Below are 22,759 nucleotides of genomic sequence, written 5' to 3' on the forward strand. Positions count from 1 at the left end.
ATTTGTGATGACTTTGTGTGTGTGCACACATGCGCTTGTATCTATAGTGGCACACAACATGTGTACACATTGCCTTGATACTGCTACCCAGAACAAAACTCATTCTGCACATGGATGAAAGAAATTGGAGGGAACACTGGTGCTGAGGACTGGCTGACATCTAAAGCACAGGAGCAGCACAGGGTGGAAGAGGATGATAATCAGAGCAGAAGGGTTGCTGTGTTACAAGAAGAAACAGACAGAGCCCTGTGGCACATTAAAGTAAAAGCACTGTATATCAGCATAAAGGGTCTTGTACATCTTCACATGCTTGAAAATTCAGTTGCTTAAATACTGGATCCTTCAGAGGGGTGGGTGGGCTCCAAAGGCCTTTAGACCAGGCACCAAAATTACCTAGGTGCACCACTGATTGTGAAATAATGCATTGTATAGAATGCATTCCCAAATTATCTTAATACAAGAAATCAGGATTAGAACACAAGTTTTTCTGAACACAAAATTAACTTGCAGTTTCATGGTGAAGGTAAATAGACAATACAATTGTGGGGAGTATACATTGGATCCACCCAGTTCCACCTAGATCTACCTCACAAGAAATCTTCAAATATGACCTTCCAGAGGGATAAAGTCAGTTGTGCAAATCCATACTGGGCTTAGCAACATCTGAGCAAAATGCAATACTCCCATTTTCTTTTGGATCACTATGACTAATTATTTTCAGATTTATTCTAATTGCTTCCAAGAGTTGAAAGTAGAGATGTGCAAATTGATTCGAGTGCAAATTGACTCACATTCAAATTGGGCCATTTTGAGTGATTCAAACTCAAAACAAAACACCCCTAAAATAAGGGGCCCAATTCAAGTTCAAATCGAAGCAATCCTGATTCGAGCTCTATCAATTTGAGTGATCTGAGCACCATTCTGGTGGGATTCCCCCCCCCGTTCAGTCGTTTTGTGGCACTGGCTTGAGATTTCACTTCTTGGTTGTCTTGTTATCATACAAATCAAGTATTGTCATGTGCAACTGGGCCCCCATTGTCTGGGAGGAGGGAGGGAGAACAAAAAAAGATGTAATTTCAAAACGTTTTCAAAGTGACTGGGGAAGGGAAGCAAAGAGAGCTTTAGAGTGCCTTTGAAGAGAATACATCAGGAGAGGAGGAAGGAAGGAATCAAGGAATTCCTTGATTTTGATTTTATGGTTTTCTTTTCTCAGCACTGAATATAATATGTTGTGCTATTGCCGCTATATTATTAAGTATCTGATTTTTCTGGATCTCAGATTGACAAAAGAAAAACTTGGGTGCCTGCCTGCCTGCTTTGAGTTGTGGTTTGGTCTCTTTGTGAGATGGTGTTGTGGCAAGAAACAGTGTGGGAGCTCAGGTGTGTGTGTATAATATTTTCTTGGTTTTTGCTGTGAGATGAGCCCCATGTCTGGCCTTGAGACTAACTTGTGCTTCACTCATTGCTCTGGTCTTCTCTGCATTCTGCATTGCAAGATGTACTCAGTCAAAATGTGGCTGAAGACGTTCTAGTTGAGCTTATGACTACACTTGCTGGCAGCTAAGGGTGCTATTGTGGCAGCTGTTGTAGGGAGTCATGAATTTTGTGTGAGAGAACAACTTGTTACTGCAATGTTACCCAATGTTACTGCAGTGCAGGAACTGCGGCTGGCAGCGGATTCTGGGTCATTTATAATTTTTTGGGCTTTTCTGGACTGTGTGTTTGACAAAATGTGGTGTTCCGTGTTGGGAGGGACTGTGTGCTTCTGTTTTGCAGTGTTTTTCAAGGCAGGGAAGCAACAATCATGTACTCTGCTTGTTTCAGCCACAGGGAACCATGGAGAACTTGAAACATTACAGTGCTCCTCATGGGTAGGTCCTAGGGACAGCAAAGTGGGTTGGGTGGTACAGTGTGATGGTTGCTACCTACCACCTAACCCACAAAAGAAATGGGCAAGCAGGCAATTTAAAATTATTTTGTTAACCTTTTCCCCAAACCTCCATAGGATCCTATGGGAGTTTTGGAGAAAGGTTAAAATAATGTTTTTAATCGCCCACTTGCCTATTTCTTTTGTGGGTTGGGTGGTAGGTAGAACCCATCATGCCCACTCTAGGACCTACCCATGGGGAACAATTGGGGTTATCTGTGTTCCCCACTGTTCCCTATGACCAAATCACTCAAATCAATTCGCCGGAACAGCTAGATTGGCTGCTGTTTCGGCAAATCAATTCGAGGATTTTGCAATTTGATTCAAGCTCAAATCAAATAGCAAAATCAGATTTGTGCACATCTCTAGTTGAAAGTGCATAGTGTCCATATATCATCAATTTCAAATTTCTCAAAGATAATTCTTTGTGGCTCAAATTTATTTTGTCATTATGTAACTAACTAATACTGTTTTAAGGTAATCCAATATTTTTGACAGGTTTTTTCTATCAAATGTTTCAGATACCTAATGATCAATACCTACATTTCATGAAGAAATATGGTGAACTGGCATATTAGGAAGAGATTTGGTCTTCCAAGAGAGCAACATGAGAACATCTGTTTTATGTCAGTGAGCTTGCAAAAAATCAGGTAGTTCAAATATACCAGGTTGTTTCCTTTCCTTCAAAGTGCAGTTCTATAAATGTAAATGGCATTCAGCAGCTTACAGCCTAGTAAATCAATCATTTTAATTGAATGCTAGGTACACAGTAACTGGGAAGGCACAAGCAATAAGCAAAGTACATGGTGATGGCAACAAAAACTGGTTCACAGTTTACACAGGTTTTTCCCCCCTCTTTACCTCCTTCATAATTGATCTATAAATGTGTAAAATAATTTTGGATTATTATGGTTCCAAATCATTCAACAATTACCCAAAATGAAAATTTAAAATGAGAGATTTGTTCTGGAAACATTTCCATTGTTTACATAATTGCAGCAGTATAATTTAGTGTTGATGCTGTTAAGGAAAAGGACAGAAAGAACCATTATGAACTATTGCAAAATGATGCACTGTATTCAAAATGATCCACTGTAGTGTCATAAATGGGAGATCGGGAGGGAAAAATCCAATTTATGCCACAGTAAAATGGATTAACTCTGTATGTCTATAAATTCTGTCAAAGTATTGGCAAAAAAAATAAATTATGTTGCAAGATCACTTAAAAGTATTCTCAATTGTTTCAAGTTCACAGAAGGTTAGTTAGAAAAATGCCCCTTGACTATTTTTGCTCAAACTATTGCCATTTATATATGTAACTAGATAGTCTACCATCTGTCTTTAGAGAGAGATTCTCAGTTGTTCCTCACCAGGAACAAGCTGGTATTTTCACAGATTAATTCCTCCCTTAATTATGTAGAACAGGAGAAATTTCAGTCACTGGAGAGCTTAGCATCTTTTCCCTTTTAAAAAGGAAAATATAAATATAAATCTAAATTAAGCAGCAGCTGTGGTAGCAAGGTGGTTTTTTTTTAGAACATTAGAAAACCTTGCACAACTTAAGTGAGTTATACAATGTAAAATATTTTGTTGCTATTAAGCATTAAGAATTATCAGTGAATGAAACAGTAACCAAACAAGCTCAACTTTTAAAATGGCTAACAAATCAGTTTACTAAATATACCCAAGAAATTAATTAAGTATTTTAAACATATATATATTTGAAAGAAGTGTTATTCTGGGCAAATTATCTGGTTTATATTTATGTTCCCAGTTCAGTTTCTCTTCTACAACCTATATTTGTTGTTCTAGAACTTTTTAATATCTTCATAACCGTAAGATTCACGATTTTTTCTGCTTTCCACTTTAGCATGTAGCTTAAGGTTACTCGTATAAATTATCTAAACTTCAAGTTCTTAATTCTGGTACACCTTGTCTACTCCCATTCTTTATTTGTGCTATGTTTTTGTTCGTACTAGGAGGCTTACATGAAGCCTAAATAAAACTTTATTTAACCTGTTACAGTAACTAAATATCCCAATGATTCTAAATGTTGGGAACTGTATTGCAGCTTTGAATTAAATGTGCAGAATATGTGAATAACTCGGACATTAGCACATTAGAAACTGACATTTTCAAGTACAGAATTCCAGAACCTTCAATTCTGATCAACTTTTGCATCAACAGGACAATGTGATTTCTCAAATCAGAAATGCTGCTCCCCGCCCCCGCGCAGTGAGGTGGAGGATGGGGTTGTGCCTCTGGCCTCTGAGGCAGGCACAGTGGCCACCATCTTGGCCCCCCCTCCACATGGCCAGGGCTGGCCAATCAGGAAAGGGGGTGGGGAGAAGACTGCCCGGCAGCCACCGTCTTCCTCAGTCTCTTGGCAGCTGGATAAGGGGAGGGAGTGCTTTTCGGTCGCTCCTCAGCGACCACGTGCGGGGTTCCCGGCCAGCGTGGAGAGCGCAGTTCATCCAGCGCTGGTTGGCTGCACCTTGGGAGTCTGGGAGGAAGAAGAGTGATTGGCCACATGGGGCAGGCTGATCGCGAGTGGGGGCTTTCCTCCCGGCCAGCCGGGAGCCGGATGAAGCACTCAGATCGGCCACGTGGGGCAGGCTGATCACGAGTGGGGGCTTTCCTCCCGGCCGAATGGAAGCAGAACGGAGCATTCAGGATCGGCCACGTGGGGCAGGCCGATCACAAGTGGGAGCGCACATGGGATTTGAGCAGGGTGATCGGCCACGTGGGCAGGCCGATCACAAGCAGTAGGGGACCAGTGCTTCCAGGCTGACCAGGGATCAGCATGGTGGCCAGGGAGACGTGCAGCGAGGGATCGAACAGCTAAGGGCCTTTCTGGGCCGGGGTGATATCAATATTGATTGATTGGGGAGCATTGGTTTTTGTGACTGGGGAGCATTGATTGATTTGATTGGGGGTATTGATTGATTTGGGAGCATTGATCGATTTCATGGACCAAATTCAGTGGGGAGCATTTTTACTGGGGGGCATTTGTTAAATTCACTGGGTGGGGCATCCAATAAACAATTTGGGTATTTATTTGAAGTCTTTTTAAAAGCATGGTGGGCATTCAATGAATTCATGAAGGGGCATTTCATTGTGGGCATTCAATAAATACAAAAAGGGGCATTTCTTGAATTCATAAGGGGGGCATTTAGCAAATCATTCGGGGCATTCATTAAATTCATTGGGGAGCAGATATTAAATTCATTGCAGTATTTGATAAACTAGTGGGGTGGCATTGGGTCAGCTCACTGGTGGGCCATTTATCCCATTGCGGGATAGCTGCATTACTGGGGTATTTACTGACTTTTCTTGACTTACTGAGTCATGCCATCAAAGAAAGGGCCCTGCAAGGAGAAGGGCAAGGGGAAGGCCTCCGCCCCTAAGCGGCCTCCAACAAGGCCAAGAGATCCCAAACCCTCCTCTGGTTCAGAGAATGAAGGGCAGCTGGTAATGGGAAGGATCTTGTCCCACTTGGAAGCTTTGGAGTCCAAGAGGATGGCCCCTCAGTGTGGGGGTCCAAGACAGTTGGGGGAAAGGGTGCAAGGAAGGCAGGGAACATTGAGGCAAGACTGGATGTGCTGGAGAAAGACAAGGGGGAGGTGAAAGGGTCGACAGATGCTGCCAGGCCTGTGGGGTCGCACAATCGGAACACCTTAGACGCAGACGTAGGATCTTTCGGTGTGAGTCTGACTGGGGTTGGTGCGATCCCCCTTGGGCTGGGCACCTGGCCAGCGTCTGGGTGGGGGGAATGCCGGCATGGCCAGTGAGACCAGGTTACTCGGCCCCCAGTGTTACAGGGACTACCGGGGCAACAAATAAGAAGGTAGAACCGGCTGCCCAGCAGCAGCAGCTTACACTTGGGAGCTGAAATGGTGGGGAGGGGGCAATAATGCAGCTAGCGCAGACCCAGGGCAGGCAGCCAAAGGCAAGGAATCAGTAGCAACAAACAATAAGATTGAGCACTACCCGCAGGGGGAGGTGTCTATGCCCCTGGGCAATCACTTGCTACTAGCCACTAAGGAAAAAATTTGGAGGAATGAATATGTGGATATGTTCTCATTGTTGTTCCAGGAAACGGAACCCAGGGACGGGGACAAGGGAGACTTGAAGGACAAAGAAAGGCTCAGGTACAAGGTGGTTGACCGTAACTGGTCAAACTGGCTGGTCTGGTACATGGTGTACATGGGGGTGGTTTTGCAGAAACAGCCAGTGCGGGGAACATCTAGGGTGAAGTATCTAGACATTATATATCATGCCTTCTCAGAGTTCAGCGGGCCCGCTTGAGCCCATTTTGGCGTGTCGTTTAGAAGGCATTTGGCCATGAACCCGGCTCTCTCTTGAGATTGTCACTACCAACAACTCTGGTAGAGGATCATGGGCCCCAACTGGCCAGTGAATGGGGAGTACCCTGACAGTGGACACTTAATAGCGAAATCCACTACAGCATCCACTAGGGGCCAGATGCATGGGTCAGCAGGTCAGTTTTGCCAGCTTTGCTGGGAATTTACATATTTGGGAGCGTGCTCACACTGCCAGTGTTGCTTTTGGCATGCCTGCACCATTTGTGGGGGCCCCACCCCTTCAAAATCTGTACAAGGAGCCACTGGCTTCACACCGGCCCAAAAGACGGGTCTGCTGCCAGGAAAGGGGGAACCCCTGCTCCGGCATAGGGGACCTAGTCCCATAAGGTTGGGCCCCCTGCTGCAGTTATTGCAGCACTACCTGGTAGTGCAGGATAGAGGTTATTTAGGGTTCCAATGGGGGTTCCGGATCCCTTATCAGGGTCATAGGGTAGGTTGTTGGGCAGAGAATTTGTGATCGGTGAAGGGGTTAGAACAAATTGTTAGGGTCAAAATCGATAAGGTAGTTCGGGAAGGGCGGGTGCTAGGGCCCTTCCCTGAGCCGCCCTTACCCAACTTTAGGGTATCCCCCCTGGGGGTGGTGCCTAAGAAGGCCAAAGGGGAATACCGCTTGATACATCACCTCTCCTTCCCTGCAGACGGATCAGTGATTGATTCTATACCCCATCAGCTATGTTCTGTGAAGTACACGACTTTTGAAGCTGCAGTGGAGATGGTCTGGACGCAGGGGAGGGGCGCGTCGATGGGAAAGTGTGACATCAAGTCAGCCTTCAGGCTTCTGCCAGTTCACCTGGATGACGTTGACCTCATGGGTTTTGCCTTTGAGGTTGGTTACTACTAGGATAGGGCCCTGCCTATGGGGTGTTACATCTCCTGTTCCGCCTTTGAGCGTTTCAGTTCCTTTCTGGAATGGGCGGTGTGGGAAAGGTCGGGCTTAGCCTCAGTGGTGGACTACCTTATGCGCACTTTCCATCATTTGGTGCAAAAGCTGGTGGTACCACTGGCGTTGGAAAAAACTGAGGACCCAACTATTCAGCTGGCCTTCCTTGGAACTGAAATAGATAAAGTGGTCCAGTGCTGCCGGTTGCCAGCAGAAAAGGTCCTGGCCTTGGACAGTGCCTGGGGCAGCTGTTGGACACCAGGAAGGTCACTTTGAGGGAGCTGCAGGTCACAGTGGAACACTTGAACTTCACATGCAGGGTGATTGCTCCCAGGCATGCCTTTCTCAGGAGGCTCTGTGATACTACTAGAGGGCTTAGAGCCCCTCATCACCGGGTGCAGGTGACTCACGAGCTAGGGAGGGTGCCAGGATGTGGGTGGAATTCCTAAAGGACTTCAATGGCATCTCCCTCTGGCACTCAAAATTCTTGCTGGAGGCTGAGCTGCATGACACAGCAGGCGGGCACGGTTTTGGGCTCTTCTTCCGGGGGAGGTGATGTGCTGCCAGGTGGCCCCTGGGTTGGGATAGAATGGGAGTGACTGAGGATATGGCATTCCTCTAGTTCTTCCCAATAGTCATAGCAGTGCCAGGGATTTCAAAGATCAGGCCGTTCAGTTCTGGTGTGATAACATGGCCACAGTGCAGGTGACCAACTCGTTGCTTCACACTGCAATGCCTATGCCACAACATTCTTTTTGCTGCACGACACGTGCCTGGGCTGGATAACAGCATCGCAGATGTGCTGTCTCGGATATAGGAGAAGCGCTTTCGAACCCTCACCCCAGCAGCCAGGAAGCTACCCGAAATCTTTCCCGCCACCTATGGAGCCTTGGATTCTAGAGGTCGAGGAGGCCATTCACCTATCCTTGGCACCTAGCACAAGAGTGTGCTATGCAGCAGTAGTCCGTCAGTTCCACGTGTTCAGGGCAGCATCAGGGCTGGATGACCTATGGCCTCTCCTGATGGAGCATGTGCTGCTCTATAGTATCCACCTAGATGGATGGGGCTTGGCTCTGGGGTCCATCGGGGGCAGGCGGGCAGCCCTTGCTTTCCAGTCGAAACTGGGAGGGTACATGGACTCCACTGCTGAATTCTGGGTGCACAAAATGCTGGAGGGATGGATGCGGGCGTCCCCCTCATACCCAGATCCAAGGGTCCCCCTGGCTCCAACAACCCTGCAACAGCTGCTATCACACTTTAAATATATATATTTTTTCCAACTTTGAGGTCCGGCTGCTTAAGGCCTCCTGCCTAGTGGCCTTCTTTGGTGCGAGGCAGTTAGCTGGTCGCCGCTTCCAGGTCTGATGTGTTGGCCCAGGCCCTGCAGTACAAGGACACCTGGTTGGAAAGGGACAGGGTGGTGTACCTGTGTCGGGCAAAGTACGACCAGAAAGGCAGGGGCGCTACCATCACCCTGGCCGAGGGGTTTAACCCGGGACTTTGCCCAGTATGGGCCGTGCAAGCTTACCTGGCCATGTGTGGGGAGGGTGACAGCCAGCTGTTCCGTTATGCGGACACGGCGCCCCTGACACGCTTCCAATTCTGGACTCTGGTGAAGAAGGCTTTGAGGAAGGCGGGCCTTGACCTGAGAGCGTATGATACCCACTCCTTCCAGCACCTGCGGCGGCGGGGCTGCCTGAGAGCCGTATCTGGGAGTTGGGGAGGTGGCATTCATCCGCCTACAGCTGCTACATATACCCGCTGCAGCAGTGAGAGCAGGTAGAAGTAACACTCTGTTTTGTCTTGCATAGAGTCTGCGGCTCCCTTTCCCCTTGCGGGAACTCATCTATGGGCACAAACTATCTGTTTGGGGCCAGTCAACAGGCTTGGTAGATCAACATTGGTTCCCAGTTGGGCCTTGCAGGAGTGGCGGAAGTGGAATGGATGGGGCGCCGAGGGATGCTATGGAACCTTTTCCTTCCACTTCTAGATGAGTATGCAGCTGCAAGGGGGACACCACATGTCTTGGTCATTCACCTGGCTTTGACAATGACCTGGCTTTGCTACAGGGCAAGGCCCTGATTCTGCAGGCAGTCAAAGATTTACAGGGCCTAGCCGCCTAATGGCCGGATATGCGGTTGGTTTGGTCTAACCTGCTTCCGAGGATGAGTTGGAGGGGCCAGTGGGGCCCCTTGTGCTTCGATAGGGCACGTAAGAAAGTAAATAGGAAGGTTGGGAGAGCGGTCACTGCTTTGGGCGGGGCAGTTATACAGCATCCTGACATACAGGTGCAGGATGCAGCGCTGTACAGTGGGGACGGTTAAGCAACGTGTCCTGGATACAGAAGTTCAACAAGAAGGTGTATGGCTCAAGCAGGGTTTATACTTAGGGTGTCAAGCTATTAATCTTAAACCAGCTAAATATCTTGATGTGGTGCTTGTCCCTAAATTTAGACGAGCCCTCACTTTAGCATGTTTAAATGTTCTTCCTACAGCAGTATTGGATGGCAGGTTCAAGGGAGTCCCACTATTTTTACGTCTTTGCCCATGTGGCAAAGGGGTTATAGAATCCACCTCGCATGTTATTCTTTATTGTGATTTTTATAGGGAACCCTGTTTAAGACTTTTATCTTCTATGTTAGACAATTTGCCAGGCCGGTCTGATGAATTTTATTTAAATTATCTTTTAATTAATGAGGACAGTGATATTATTTCTGTTATGGCCAAGTTTTGTTATATTATTTGTAAAATATGTACTGGTTTATTGTAAATGTTTGCTGGTCAATGACCGAATAAACTTATAACTAACTTACAGTGGGGACGAAGTGCATCTCTCCGACTGGGGGAATGAATTGTTCCTCCAGGAATTGCAATGTGGTCTTCAGGAAGTGCTAGCTGGGTGGGGGAAGTGAGGCTAAACAGAGGTTTGCCCCACTTCTTTTGGCAGGAGAGTGTGTGTGTTGGTTAGGTAGATTCAGGATCAGTGTTTGGCTGGATGGCCAGTTTGGGTGACCGGGGGGGGGGGTCAAGGAACATCCCTTCAGGGTTTTGCCAGCCCAGAGAATGGGAATAGCCCCCACTCGGGGGGTGGCGTGACTCACCGGCTCAGAGCTTTGGCGGCTTGGGTTTGGGGTGGGTCGCCTCCCCCTCAGTGGGGGAAGCCTTGCGGTGAGAGGAGGTCAGGACATGGAGCCTGACCGAATCAGGACCTGAACCTTCAGCCTGATGTTGGATGCCCCTCACTAGAAGGGGCCACCATATGGGAGGAGTACCCGCACTCTGATTAGTTAGGGACCTCGTAGCAAATTTGTTATCGCTGTACAATAATAAAGTGGCCTTATTTACTCCAACTAAGCGTGTCCTGTCTTCATTGGGGCCTGGGGGTGCAATGAATTGATGCAATGGTTGCACAGGATTGCTGTCTTAACCGTGAAGTGTGTTGCTAGAGTATATCAAGAAAGAAAAAAGTGAATAGCTTGTGCAATAAGAAAGAAACAGATGTATCCTCTGAATCATCTTCAGGAACTGAGAGACCACCATGCATTCTGTGATAGGAGGTGGGGGTGGCCATCTTATAGACAATTGACAAGCAAGAGGAGGGAATCGTGGAACATGGAGCTTACATCTATCCCAATGTCAGGTGACAGGACAGACCATTTCAAACTACACCAGTGTCCAAAGGTTATGAATTGACATCTAGAGTATGCTGTTTGAGTACGTCTCCTTCACAGAGATGCTTTTAAACACAACTACCTACATCTATACTAGATACTGTAGTTTTGCAATATATTTGAAAGCCCATGGCTTGTTAGGATGAACTAAATGTCACTTAGAAGCTTTAGGTGTTGGGGAAGTAAGATCACACCTTCCTGCCCCACAACCATGCATGGGAATAATGTCTGCAAAACACCACCACACACCAAATTGTGTGCTTGAAAACTGACATACAGTATTATACAGGAATGATAAATCTATAAGCAATGTGCAAACATTACAACCATAGGTGACCATTCGGTGGGAAAGGAATGCTCCGTGGATATGGTGAGAAGCTACAATCCTGCTCATTCATAGTACGTAGCCATTATGCAGGCAGAAATGTGTCTGAAAATAGGTCCTAACCAATTGTTTTGATTTGGGGGAAATAGTGCTTCCAGGGGACAATAAATGTTTCCCTCTAAAGCATTACCTCTGGACACTCAACCTAACATACTACTACAGCTCCAACAAATATTTATATACTGCTCTACAACAAAAGTTCAACCGCTTCTTAAAGCGGTTTACATAGAAAAATAAATAATACATAAACAAGATGGTCCCCTGTCCCCAAAATGCTCACAATCTAAAAAAACATAGTGATGCTCTCCACACGAGCAGTGTAGAGAGCTGTAAGGAGTTTGGCAGGGAGAGTGGGTCAAATCAGCTCTCCCCGCACGTGAGCGGCTAGCCTGCCCTGGGCGGCCAGATTGGTCGCCCACTTGATTACCGGCTCCGTCACTGAGCCAGTAGGGGCGGCAGGGATCGGGGGCTGCCTGGCCCCAAGAAGTCCCAGCATGTCTCGCGCAAGTGCGCAGGACATTCTGGGGAGATCCCCAGAATGCTTGTTGCAGCTTCCCAGTTAGGGGGTCTCCTCTTGAGTTGCCGTGGCGCAGAGCCACATCATGGTGACTCACAGTAGAAAAAACGGAGTTAGAGGAGCATGCGCTCCGCTAACCTCGTTTAAGGGGAAGGGCACTTAGGGAGGTTTGCTGCCAGGAGTTGCACAGCTCCCGTTGCAGCACACGACCAGGAAAAACCAGGCTCGTCTCCCTTAGCCCAGTTTCTCCTGGTCATGGGATTCGCCTCACCATCTCTCTAGTGGCTGCTGCTGGTGTCTCCCTTGCATTTCCTGTAGACTGTGAGCCTCTCTGGGACATGGAACCATTTTCTCCTTCCTTTTGCTATGTAAAATGCTTTGTGTACTTTTTCTTGTGGAAAACGTCATCACTATCTTCTCCTCCCCCACCCCCATGCCCATTTGTAGTTGCTGTTCCCACACTCTTACTTCAGCACCACTTTTCCCTCCCTATATTAGGGCTTTCTTTCCTTCATCTAGAAAATTGTAATCCCAAAGTGATGTCACAACCCTACATAGACAAATATGACTATCTGCTAATGTCACTGAAGGCAAACAAAACTGATTTAGAGTGAGGGCAATGCTTCCTGGAGTGGTCATATTGGTGATTCTAGAAAATCAGAAAGGTGATGGCAAACAAAACCTATTCCAAGAAATGCTTCTTGAATAGGTGGACATTTTAATTCCTTATGCAACAAATTCAAAAAGAGCACCACAAAAAGCAGGAGACAGGGCTTGCTGGTGGCCCAGGGTTAGGCTGCTGCTGTCCCCCCGACCATGCGCACCTGCTCATCGTGACCCCTGTGTTAGTGTCACACATATGCTGATGCAGGGGGAATGGCCAGGACCAGGAAGGGTGGATGTTCTCAGAATGAAGGAGAGCAAGAACACCCAGCTGGTGTGGTGAATAAAGTGATGACTGGGAGAGGACAAGGCTGTGTACCTCGCGCTCCCAGCCAGTGAAAATTTTGTTCATTGGCTGGGTGCGGGAGGGGTAATGGAGCACCATGGTGGCCCCCAGATCCCAGAGACATTTGTCACCCCCCCTTGTCCAATTAATGTATGCCCCTGATGGGGCGGGGGAGGGAGATTTAACAAAAGCATTCGTGAAAACTGCCTTTCTTTTACTCAAACCTAGACTGGAAACCAAGCTACATATTACATAAAATTTGGTCCTGCACATGTTTTAGTTAATACTAGTTGACCCCGCACAGAGCATCTGTGTGGCGCTTTGGGGTTGGCTGTTTTCCCCTCCCTCTTCCTCCCGGCCCGGTCTCTCCTCTCTTCCCCTTCCCTCCGGCCCCGCACTCTCCATCCCTCCTCCCCTCCCGTTACTCCCCCCCAACAGAGCCGCGGCAGGCGCCAAGAGGGGCCCTGCCACCGCTGGTTTTTCTCCCTCCCGTCTGCCTGCCGCCGCGGCTTTTCTCCCCCCCACCTGCTGCCACCTTTCTCTCCCCCCTGCCTGCTGCCTGCCGTCACTTTCTCTCCCCCCCCTCTGCCCGCCAGCCGGCCACCACCGGCACTGTCTTCCCCCTCTCCTCCTCAGTCCTCTTCACTTCAGAACTCTCGCAGCATGTCACGAGATTTCCGCTGCCAAATCCTGGGCACGCACGTCCAAAGAGAATTAAATATATAGAAGCCCACTCACCACCTCTGGCACCAGGCCAGGGCCAGTCCATCCCCGCTGCCTCCCGCCTCCCAGCCAAGGCTGCAGCTGAGATGGCCCCTCCCCACAACAGCTGGGCCAACTGGCGCCCAGCCAATCAGGTGCCTCCCTCACCAGCATGCATTGCCTTGCCACATCCCCACGCTGGCTGGCTAAGAGAATTAATTATAAAGATAGCAGTCACATGGAGTGCCGGTCCAGACTGGGACTATGGTGTATAGGGAAAAGTGGTCCTGACAAAATTTTCTGTAACTGCTGTTTGCCTCAAGAGGGAATTAGTGCCATTTGCATCAATGGAAACTTCCCATCTGAGGCACATAGCAGTTGTGGTGATCTGTGCAATTTTCATCCAACCTTGTTATAAGGGGAAAGAGTTGAAGTCGTAATTCTGTGGTCCCTTTCCTGATCAGTACCTTTTAGGAACAAATTTTAATTTTTTAATTTTTTGGGGGGGGGGGGGGAGAGATTGTGCAGAGCCAAACTAAACATTTAGCTAATATGTACTTTGTTCAAGAACCAAGAAGAAAAATGAGCTAGCTATTTTTTTTTATAATTTGCAGGAAAGCACACTTAGATTCCAACAGATCAGATCTATGAAATAACTGATTTTTTAAAAAATGGATGGTCTTGAACCTCTTAATTAGTTACATTTAAACAAAGTAGTATATTTACATTTTACATGTTTGAGTTTTCAAATTCAAAAGCAAAAAACAATTCTCTCTTTCAGAATCCTACATTCAACACACAATGAAAGTTGTGGTCAAGTCTGCCACCAAGAGGTATAAGAAAGGTGGGAGGAACCATACACTCAGAGAGAGCAAAAGAAGGATTCATTTGTGTGCACCAAGGACTCTTGTTCCAGACTGCAATAAACTGTGGGCTTCCCTGGTGTGATCTGACTGGCTGTACACAGAATCCAGACCAGCAGACGTTTGTTCTCTTTCTTCCGCAATATTATTCTCCAGCTTCATGTCAAACAGGGAGCTTGCTTAATTTTGGCAGCACCAGCTGTAAACCAGTAGTTGTATTTAGTGATTAATTCAGTTGCCACAACAGTAGTATGAAAAAGGGTGGGTTAATCACAATTGCAAGAATTGGTCGACAGGTGGCACTGCTAGTGACGCTGCTAGAAAAGCCCAAGGGGGAAGAGGGGTGGTTATTTACGACTAGGATTCCAACCCACGAGCACTATGTTGGGTGGCTGGGGTTGGAGCCAGTAAAGCGTGAGGATCACAGCAGTAGTGAAAATGAGGCAGGAGATGGCAGTGGGCAAATGGGGTGATGGTGAGAGGAGTGACTGGGAGTTGCAGGAAGAAATCAAGGAGGTGTCAAGGAGAGGCAAGGCAGTAATAATGAGTGACTTCAATTACCCACACATAGACTGGGTAAATTCACAGTCAGGTCATGACAAAGAGGTCAAATTTCTAGATACACTAAATGACTGTGCCCTAGAACAGTTGGTCTTGGAACCAACCAGAGAGAAGGCAACCTTGGACTTAATCCTGAGTGGCACCCAGGACCTGGTGTGTGATAGCAGTGTCATCAACCCTTTAGGGAACAGTGACCATAGTGTGATCAAATTCAGCATACGTGCGGGGAGACAATCACCAAGGAAGTCTAACACAGACACTTTGAACTTCAGAAGAGGAAACTTCTCCAAAATGAGGAGTATGGTGAAAAGAAAGCTGACAGGGAAAATCAGGAGAGTCACTTCACTTCAGAATGCATGGAGTTTACTCAAAACCACAATACTAGAAGTCCAGTTAGATTGTATACCCCAAAGGAGAAAGGTACCACTAAGTGCAGGAGGATGCCAGCATGACTAACAGGTAAAGTCAAGGAAGGGAAGAAGACTTCCTTCCGAAATTGGAAGGCCTGTCCAAATGAAGAGAACAAAAAAGAACACAAACTATGGCAAAAGAAATGCAAGGTGACAATAAGGGAGGCGAAAAGAGAGTTTGAGGAACATTTAGCTAAAAGCATCAAGGGGAATAACAAAAACTTCTTTAAATACATCAGAAGCAGGAAACCTGCCAGGGAGGCAGTTGGACCATTAGACAATGAGGGAGTGAAAGGGATTATTAAGGAGGATATGGAGGTTGCAAAGAAGCTAAATGAGTTCTTTGCATCTGTCTTCATGGCAGAGGATACTGAACATATACCTGTTCCTGAACCAGGCTTTTCGGGGATGGCGGCTAAAGAACTGAGCCAGATAGAAGTGACGAGAGATTATGTTCTAAACTGTCTGGAAAAACTGAAAACTAGCAAATCACCAGGGCTGGATGGCATCCATCCAAGAGTCCTCAAAGAACTCAAATGTGAAATTGCCAACCTCCTTGCTAAAACATATAACTTATCCCTGAAATCAGGCTCTGTACCGGAGAACTGGAAAGTAGCCAATGTAACACCGATTTTCAAAAAGGGATCCTGGGGTGATCCGGGAAATTATAGGCCAGTTAGCCTAACGTCCGTTCCAGGCAAATTGATGAAAAGCATCCTCAAGGATAAAATTGTAAAGCACATAAAAGAACAGGCCCTGCTGGGAGAGAACCGGCATGGCTTCTGCAAAGGTAAATCTTGCCTCATGAACCTTTTGGAGTTCTTTGAGAGTGTCAACAAGTGTGTGGATCAAGGTGATCCAGCTGACATAGTATACCTGGACTTCCAAAAAGCTTTTGACAAAGTTCCTCATCAAAGACTCCTGAAGAAACTTAGCAGTCATGGGATAAGGGGACAAGTACATGTATGGATTACTATCTGGTTGTAGGCAAGGAAACAGAGGGTAGGTATAAATGGAGAGTTTTCACAATGGAGGGAAGTAAGAAGTGGGGTCCCGCAGGGATCTGTATTGGGACCGGTGCTTTTTAATTTATTCATAAATGATCTAGAAGCAGGGGTAACCAGCGAGGTGGCCAAATTTGCAGATGATACCAAACTCTTTCGGATAGTGAAATCCAAAACCGACTGTGAGGAGCTCCAAAAGGATCTCTCCAAACTGGGTGAGTGGGCAACAAAATGGCAAACATGGTTCAATGTTGGCAAGTGTAAGGTGATGCACATTGGGACAAAAAAACCCCAACTTCAAGTATATGTTGATGGGATCTTGGGGTTGTGTTGGACAGCTCGTTGGAAATGTCGATTCAATGTGTGGCAGCTGTGAAAAAGGCCAATTCCATGCTAGGGATCATTAGAAAGGGGACTGAAAATAAAACTGCTAATATTATAATGCCCTCATACAAAACAATGGTGCGGCCACACCTGGAGCACTGTGTACAATTCTGGTCATCACATCTAAAACAGGACATTGTAGAACTGGAAAAGATGCAGAAGAGGGCAACCAAGATGATCAGGGGCCTAGAGCACCTTCCTTATGAGGCAAGGCTACAACACCTAGGGCTATTTAATTTAGAAAAAAGACAACTGCGGGGAGACATGATAGAGGTCTATAAAATCATGCATGGTGTGGAGAAAGTGGAGAGAGAGAAATTCTTCTCCCTCTCACATAACACTAGAACCAGAGGAGAGCTGGTCTTGTGGTAGCAAGCATGACTTGTCCCCATAGCTAAGCAGAGTCTGCCCTGGTTGCATATGAATGATAGACTTGATGTGTGAGCACTGCAAGATATTCCCCTCAGGGGATGGAGCCACTCTGGGAAGAGCAGAAGGTTTCAAGTTCCCTCCCTGGCTTCTCCAAGATAGGGCTGAGAGAGATTCCTGCCTGCAACCTTGGAGAAGCCACTGCCAGTCTGTGAAGACAATACTGAGCTAGATAGACCAATGGTCTGACTCAGTATATGGCAGTTTCCTATGTTCCTATGTTCCAGGGGTCATCCCATGAAATTAATTGCCAGGAAATTTAGGACCAGGAACCGGAGGTACTTTTTCACACAACAATAATCCGCTTGTGGAATTCTCTGCCATGAGACAGTCAACAACCTGGATGGCTTTAAGAGGGGTTTGGATATCTTCATGGAGGAGAAGTCTATCAATGGCTATTAGTCGGAGGACTGTGGGCCACCTCCAGTCTGAAAGGCAGGATGCCTCTGAGTACCAGTTACAGGGGGTAACAGCAGGAGAGAGGACATGCCCTCAGCTTTCGCCTGTGGGCTTCTAGCGGCATTTGGTGGGCTACTGTGTGAACAGGATGCTAGACTAGATGGGCCTTGGGCCTGATCCAGCAGGGCTGTTCTTATGAGTGGGATAGGGGCCCCACGCTCAGCAGCCCATTGTACACTTACTGCCTGAGACCAACACCTCACTTCAACTTAATGGGGAGCCACCCCTAAAAATATAGACTATTTCATGACCATTTTTTCTCTAGAATTTCACATTCTAAAGAGCTAGTCTAAGGCTTTGTTTAAACACAACATGAAACCATTATTTTGTTTATTAATTTGAAACCAAAGTATTCTACCTTCTCTTCCCCCTACCCCGATATGGTTCTTCAAGGCACCACAGAAACAATTTTTTAAAGTAATGTTAGTTAGCCCTCCCTGTCACTGATGTTTTCTCTAAATATGAGTACCAGATCTCCTCCAATAGTTTATCCTCCAAAACTGGCACCAGGAAAACATAGTAGTAGATTACAATTTATAGGGGGAAATGGGACTTCTAGGCCACAGATCTGAGAGTGGTGTTTGGATCCTGTTTTCTACTTCAAGAACACAGTTTTACAAGCTGGGGGCTCACATATGTGCAAAAGTAGGGAAGAGAAAGTTTCACTGCTGAAGTATTCCTCAATTCCACATTACGTATTAACTTGAAGAACTATGGTTTATTTCAAAGTGCAAATAATCACTTCCCTTCTCTCATGCATGAAAGAGATCAGGAGAGTGTGTGAGCCCACAGTTCCTAGACCATGGTTTCTGTTTACATCTAAACCAGGGGACTCAGTGACTTAACCTTTCTTTTGCTCTTCCTCCTCTCCATCTTGATCTTCTCCTCTCCAATGCTCTGTAGAACTCTTCACTCATTTTTATTTTATCTCCTTTCCTCCTCCATTGCACTTCAGAACAGCTCCTCTGCTCTTGGTCCCCAGTTCCCCTCTCACTTTCACTTCCCTAATATACTATTGGCAATACTGGGATTGGATTGCTCTCTCTAGTCAATATACTTCTGCCAGCAACTCCTTCAACTAGCTTTCCCACAATTAACTTTTTCTGTAAAGCTTTTCTTGAATTGCTACGATCTCATAATTTTTGCATTATTAACCCTCTTCTACCTAATCTGTGCCACTTATTACCAGGCTCTTACCTTTACCATACCTTCATCTATTTGCTGTTACTTAGATATAAAGCTTCCTGGGTCATTGCCACAAATAAAAATATATAATTAAACATATTTTTATTTATTATTAAAATCCACTATTAAATGGCTTTTCACTAACAAAAGTCTGACAAGCAGTTTACATAGCAAAAAGTATGAGAAAATGGTTCTCTTTCCCAAAAGGACTGACTGATTGACACACTCTCACACACACACACCACATCACACCAGACAATCGATGCTATTCTGGGCTGAATAAGTTCTGCACATCGTGCAAGTCATAGTTCAGGCTAAGCAAACGTATCTGTAGGACCTCAATCTCCCTTATGGCCCTCCGTTCATCGTCTCAGGCCCTGCTCATGGCCCTGCCATTAACAGAGATCCGGTTGGAAGGGACTAGAGACAGAGCCTTTTTGGTTGCGGCCCCTTGGCTTTGGAACGCCCTCCCCAAAGAGCTTCGCCATGCTCCCTCCCTAAGTGTTTTTAAAAAACAACTTAAAACACATCTTTTAAAAGAGGCTTTTTAATGTTCCATCTTTGGTTGTATCTGGTAGGTTCTTTAGTTTTTATAATTCTCAATTTTTAACTTTTAAAATAACTTTTAATTTATAAATAAATAATAAATTTATACATTTATAAATAAAAAAATACATAATTTGAAATTTAATACTGATTGTGGTTTTTAACCTGACTTTTAACTTGTTTACTTAATTTGGTTAATTTTATTGTATATTGTATCTATTTTATTGTTATGAGCCGCCCCAAGCAGTAGTGTACTGGAGGGGTGGGGTATAAATATTTTAAATAAATAAATAATAAATAACTGATGATAGAAACATCACATAGGAGCCATTTTAAAAGACCGAACTAATTTTTTTAACCTAAAATGCCATGTGAATAAAAATTACTGTGATAATAGAATATATTAGTCTAAATTCATTTCAGATCAAAGGAGATATCCTGATTATATTTACTCAAGGAAGTTCTATTAAAATTAAAATAAGTTAGCCATGGCCATCTATTCCTTTTATTTTCAATGGGAATTCCCTCAAATAAATATAATCAGAATATCAGACAATGTCTTTTTTTTAAAATGGAGACATCTTGATTAGTCAGCCTGCAATAACTGAAAAAAATTGAAAGTGTATTAAATTAATATAATTTAATTTTAAAACAGAACTATCACATTTGTACCTGATCTTTACTAGTTAAGCCAATGTGCATGACAAGATAAAAATGCACCAGGAAGTCAGGATTTGGCACAACATCTTGGCGCCTGGTCATCATGGCACAGATCAATTTGTATGCGCATAGCTTCCCTTCTTTATATTCATCCGGTAAGGTTGTAGCCTAAAAAAGAGCAAAGTTTTTTTATAAAACAGTTGTAGTTACTAAATATATCAGAAGATGAATATATATATCAAAAACACAAAGAGGAAAGAGATTAGTTCAAGACAACCTTGTCAAGTAGATGCCTGTCTCTCTTCCTCCATTATGAATATATGTTGATAAGAAGTCCCAAGGCTAAGTTGAACTTCTCAACTTGTTTCCTCCCCACTGTTAATGAAACTGGGTGAGTAATGCCAGAGAGTACAATATATCTCCCCTCTCATCCATTCAAGTGGTTGCTTTTAGCAATCGTTTGTGAAATTTTTCTTTTGTTTATAGAGCACACAGGAGAAAACACCCATAACATAATCTAATCAATACTCAACATTCATGCTTTATATGGAGCAACCCAGCTAGAGCAGGTAGTTATGAAAAATGGCTTTACTCTTTCTTTCATCCTCAAACCTCTGTTTCCTAGCATTATGACCTGGTGAATGAGCCATCTCCAGAGAGTCTGCCAAACAAAGTTATAGGAAGACTGTCATAAGTGAGGTCTCTATTTTAACCACCCTCCTTTTACTTTCTGTAACTATATTATCTCTCAATAAAGCAACTCTTTGTTTTCAAGGCATGTGTCTATTTTCTTTTGTCCTTTCTGTGTCCACGCTGTGACCAATTTCCCCAAAGTACTTTAAAGTTAATACACAAGGCCCTCTTTATTCGTGGGAGTTCCATCCCTGCCTATTTCTGTGGATACTGAAACCATGAATAAAAGAGACCTTAACCCTATGGGGATGGGGAGGAGGGTTAGGTTCCTAAGCCCACTGAAGTATGCTGAAAATCACAAGATAAAGCAGGGGGGAGAAGAAATAAACACAGTACCTTGCTCTCCAGCAATGCCCCCCCCCCATTATTTATTATTAAAAAATTTATACCGCCCTTCCAAAAGGCTCCTCCTCATTGGAGGATTTCCAAATCCTCCAATGTTTGTTCTTTTTTGAGGGTTTTTTTTTGGGGGGGGGGCAGAAAAGAGCCACAAAATGGCTCAGCACTACAAAATGGCAGCAGGAAATGACATCAGAAGTCATTTCTGGTTACTCAAGAACTGCAGATAGGTGAAAATAACCCTATTTTTGCCCCCAAAATAACGGAAATGAGTCGTTATGATCCAACCACGGATAAATAAAATCACGGGTGCCAGGACTGCAGATAATGAGGGCCACCTATATAGCTAATGGATGGTCTGCACCCATTTGAAGCTAATTTCCCCCACTTTGAGAGAAGCATAATCATGAAGGCGGTTTACAGTTACATTTCAGCACAGACTGGTTAACACCACCTCACTCCTTTACACCCAGGTAGGTATTTGTTCCTGAAGAAGCTCACACAAATCAAGAACAAAGCTGAAATATACCTTTTCAACCTTATTTAATTCTGGTGGTCATTACTCCTCTCTGTATGAAAAGTAATATGTTTCAAGAGGTTATTTTAAAGTTTTGCAGTTCAGTAAAAACTGTAAACAATTTGGGGCAAAAGGAAGAACTATTGAATATAAGTGACCGTTCTAGGAAATCAAATTCAGGCACATCCAAAGATATTAGGGATGCAATCAAAAGAAATTAGGGATGCAATTTTTCATGCAGTTGATCAATCAGATTTATAGATTAAATTGTGTTTATCTCATTAAAAGGTGCTCCTTATACCAGGGGCGTGGCAAGGTTGGCGTGGGCCCAGAGACAAGATTTTAAAATGCCCCCACACCCACTCACTGAAGCTCAGCTCATGAAGTAAAGAAATCTTAAATGAGGCTGAATAGTGGTAACAAAAAGCATATTAAAATAAACACACACACACACACACACACACCATCATCCTAAATTATTTTTTAAAAGGTTTTGTAAATTGTGGACGATGCAAGTCATGTAATGGTACTAGATAAAGACATGCTGTTCTGGTAGCTCCAGGTCTTAAAACATCAATTTTGGAGGATGGATACAACTGAAGGAAGCCCGGGCAGGTGCACAGCTGGGGGAGTCAGTCATGTGACTTGCCTCGGGGGGGCAAGGCAGTGGGCCCCCAGACAACTGTCTCCCCTTGCCCCATTATAGTTACGCCCCTGCCTTATACTAAAAATAATAAAAGTCTTTATAAAAATCTGCTGCCCACTTAAGAATATTAAAAAAACCTTGGATGGTGCCACCTTGGAAGAGGCATTTCCCCTTCTCTGTCACAGAAACAGGGAGCAGACTCTGCTTTGAAGACTAATCTGAATTTAAGACAAACCGCTTTTTAAAAGAGGTTAAATACTGGTTATACCTGCATACTCCAGAGACTTCATAGGCATGCAGAAAGATTAATTTGTAAATTAAAATATCATTTGTGCAGAATTTATTTGTTTATTAGTGCATTTATATACTGCCCTATACAAAAGGTCCTTGGGCAGATTGTGCTGAAGAGTACCAAGCCCAAGATAGAACCCTGTGGCATCTTACTCAACACCTCCTTCCAGTAGGGATGTGCACGAACAGAGGTTCGTGCACTGGTTCAGTGCCATGGAGAGGGAAGCAGGGAGCGGGATCTTTTTTTTTAAAGGAGAGCAGATCCACACCTTCTCTCTGCTGCAGCGTGCAGCTTCATGTTGCAGAGGCACTTGTCTCAAGAACCTGCACATGGTGCCAGAACACACATGGTGTCCA

The 22,759-nt window shown here is 45.1% G+C and overlaps 1 protein-coding gene across 9 annotated transcripts in view; it reads right to left on the bottom strand.

Moving 5' to 3' along the window:
* RALGAPA2 (Ral GTPase activating protein catalytic subunit alpha 2) overlaps positions 1-22,759 on the bottom strand; it is a 343,889-nt gene that overhangs the window by 187,308 nt on the left and 133,822 nt on the right. For all 9 annotated transcript variants that reach the window (XR_008306232.1, XM_053246348.1, XM_053246346.1 and 6 more), the window contains one exon: positions 19,929-20,084. Coding sequence is in view for 8 of the 9 variants with exons in the window: in XM_053246348.1 (XP_053102323.1) it covers positions 19,929-20,084 (156 nt within the window). In the remaining variant the exon portion in view is untranslated. The remainder of the gene's footprint in view (positions 1-19,928; positions 20,085-22,759) is intronic.

The sequence above is a fragment of the Hemicordylus capensis genome, chromosome 4 (assembly GCF_027244095.1).
Source record: "Hemicordylus capensis ecotype Gifberg chromosome 4, rHemCap1.1.pri, whole genome shotgun sequence".
In the NCBI taxonomy this organism is placed as follows: domain Eukaryota; kingdom Metazoa; phylum Chordata; class Lepidosauria; order Squamata; family Cordylidae; genus Hemicordylus; species Hemicordylus capensis.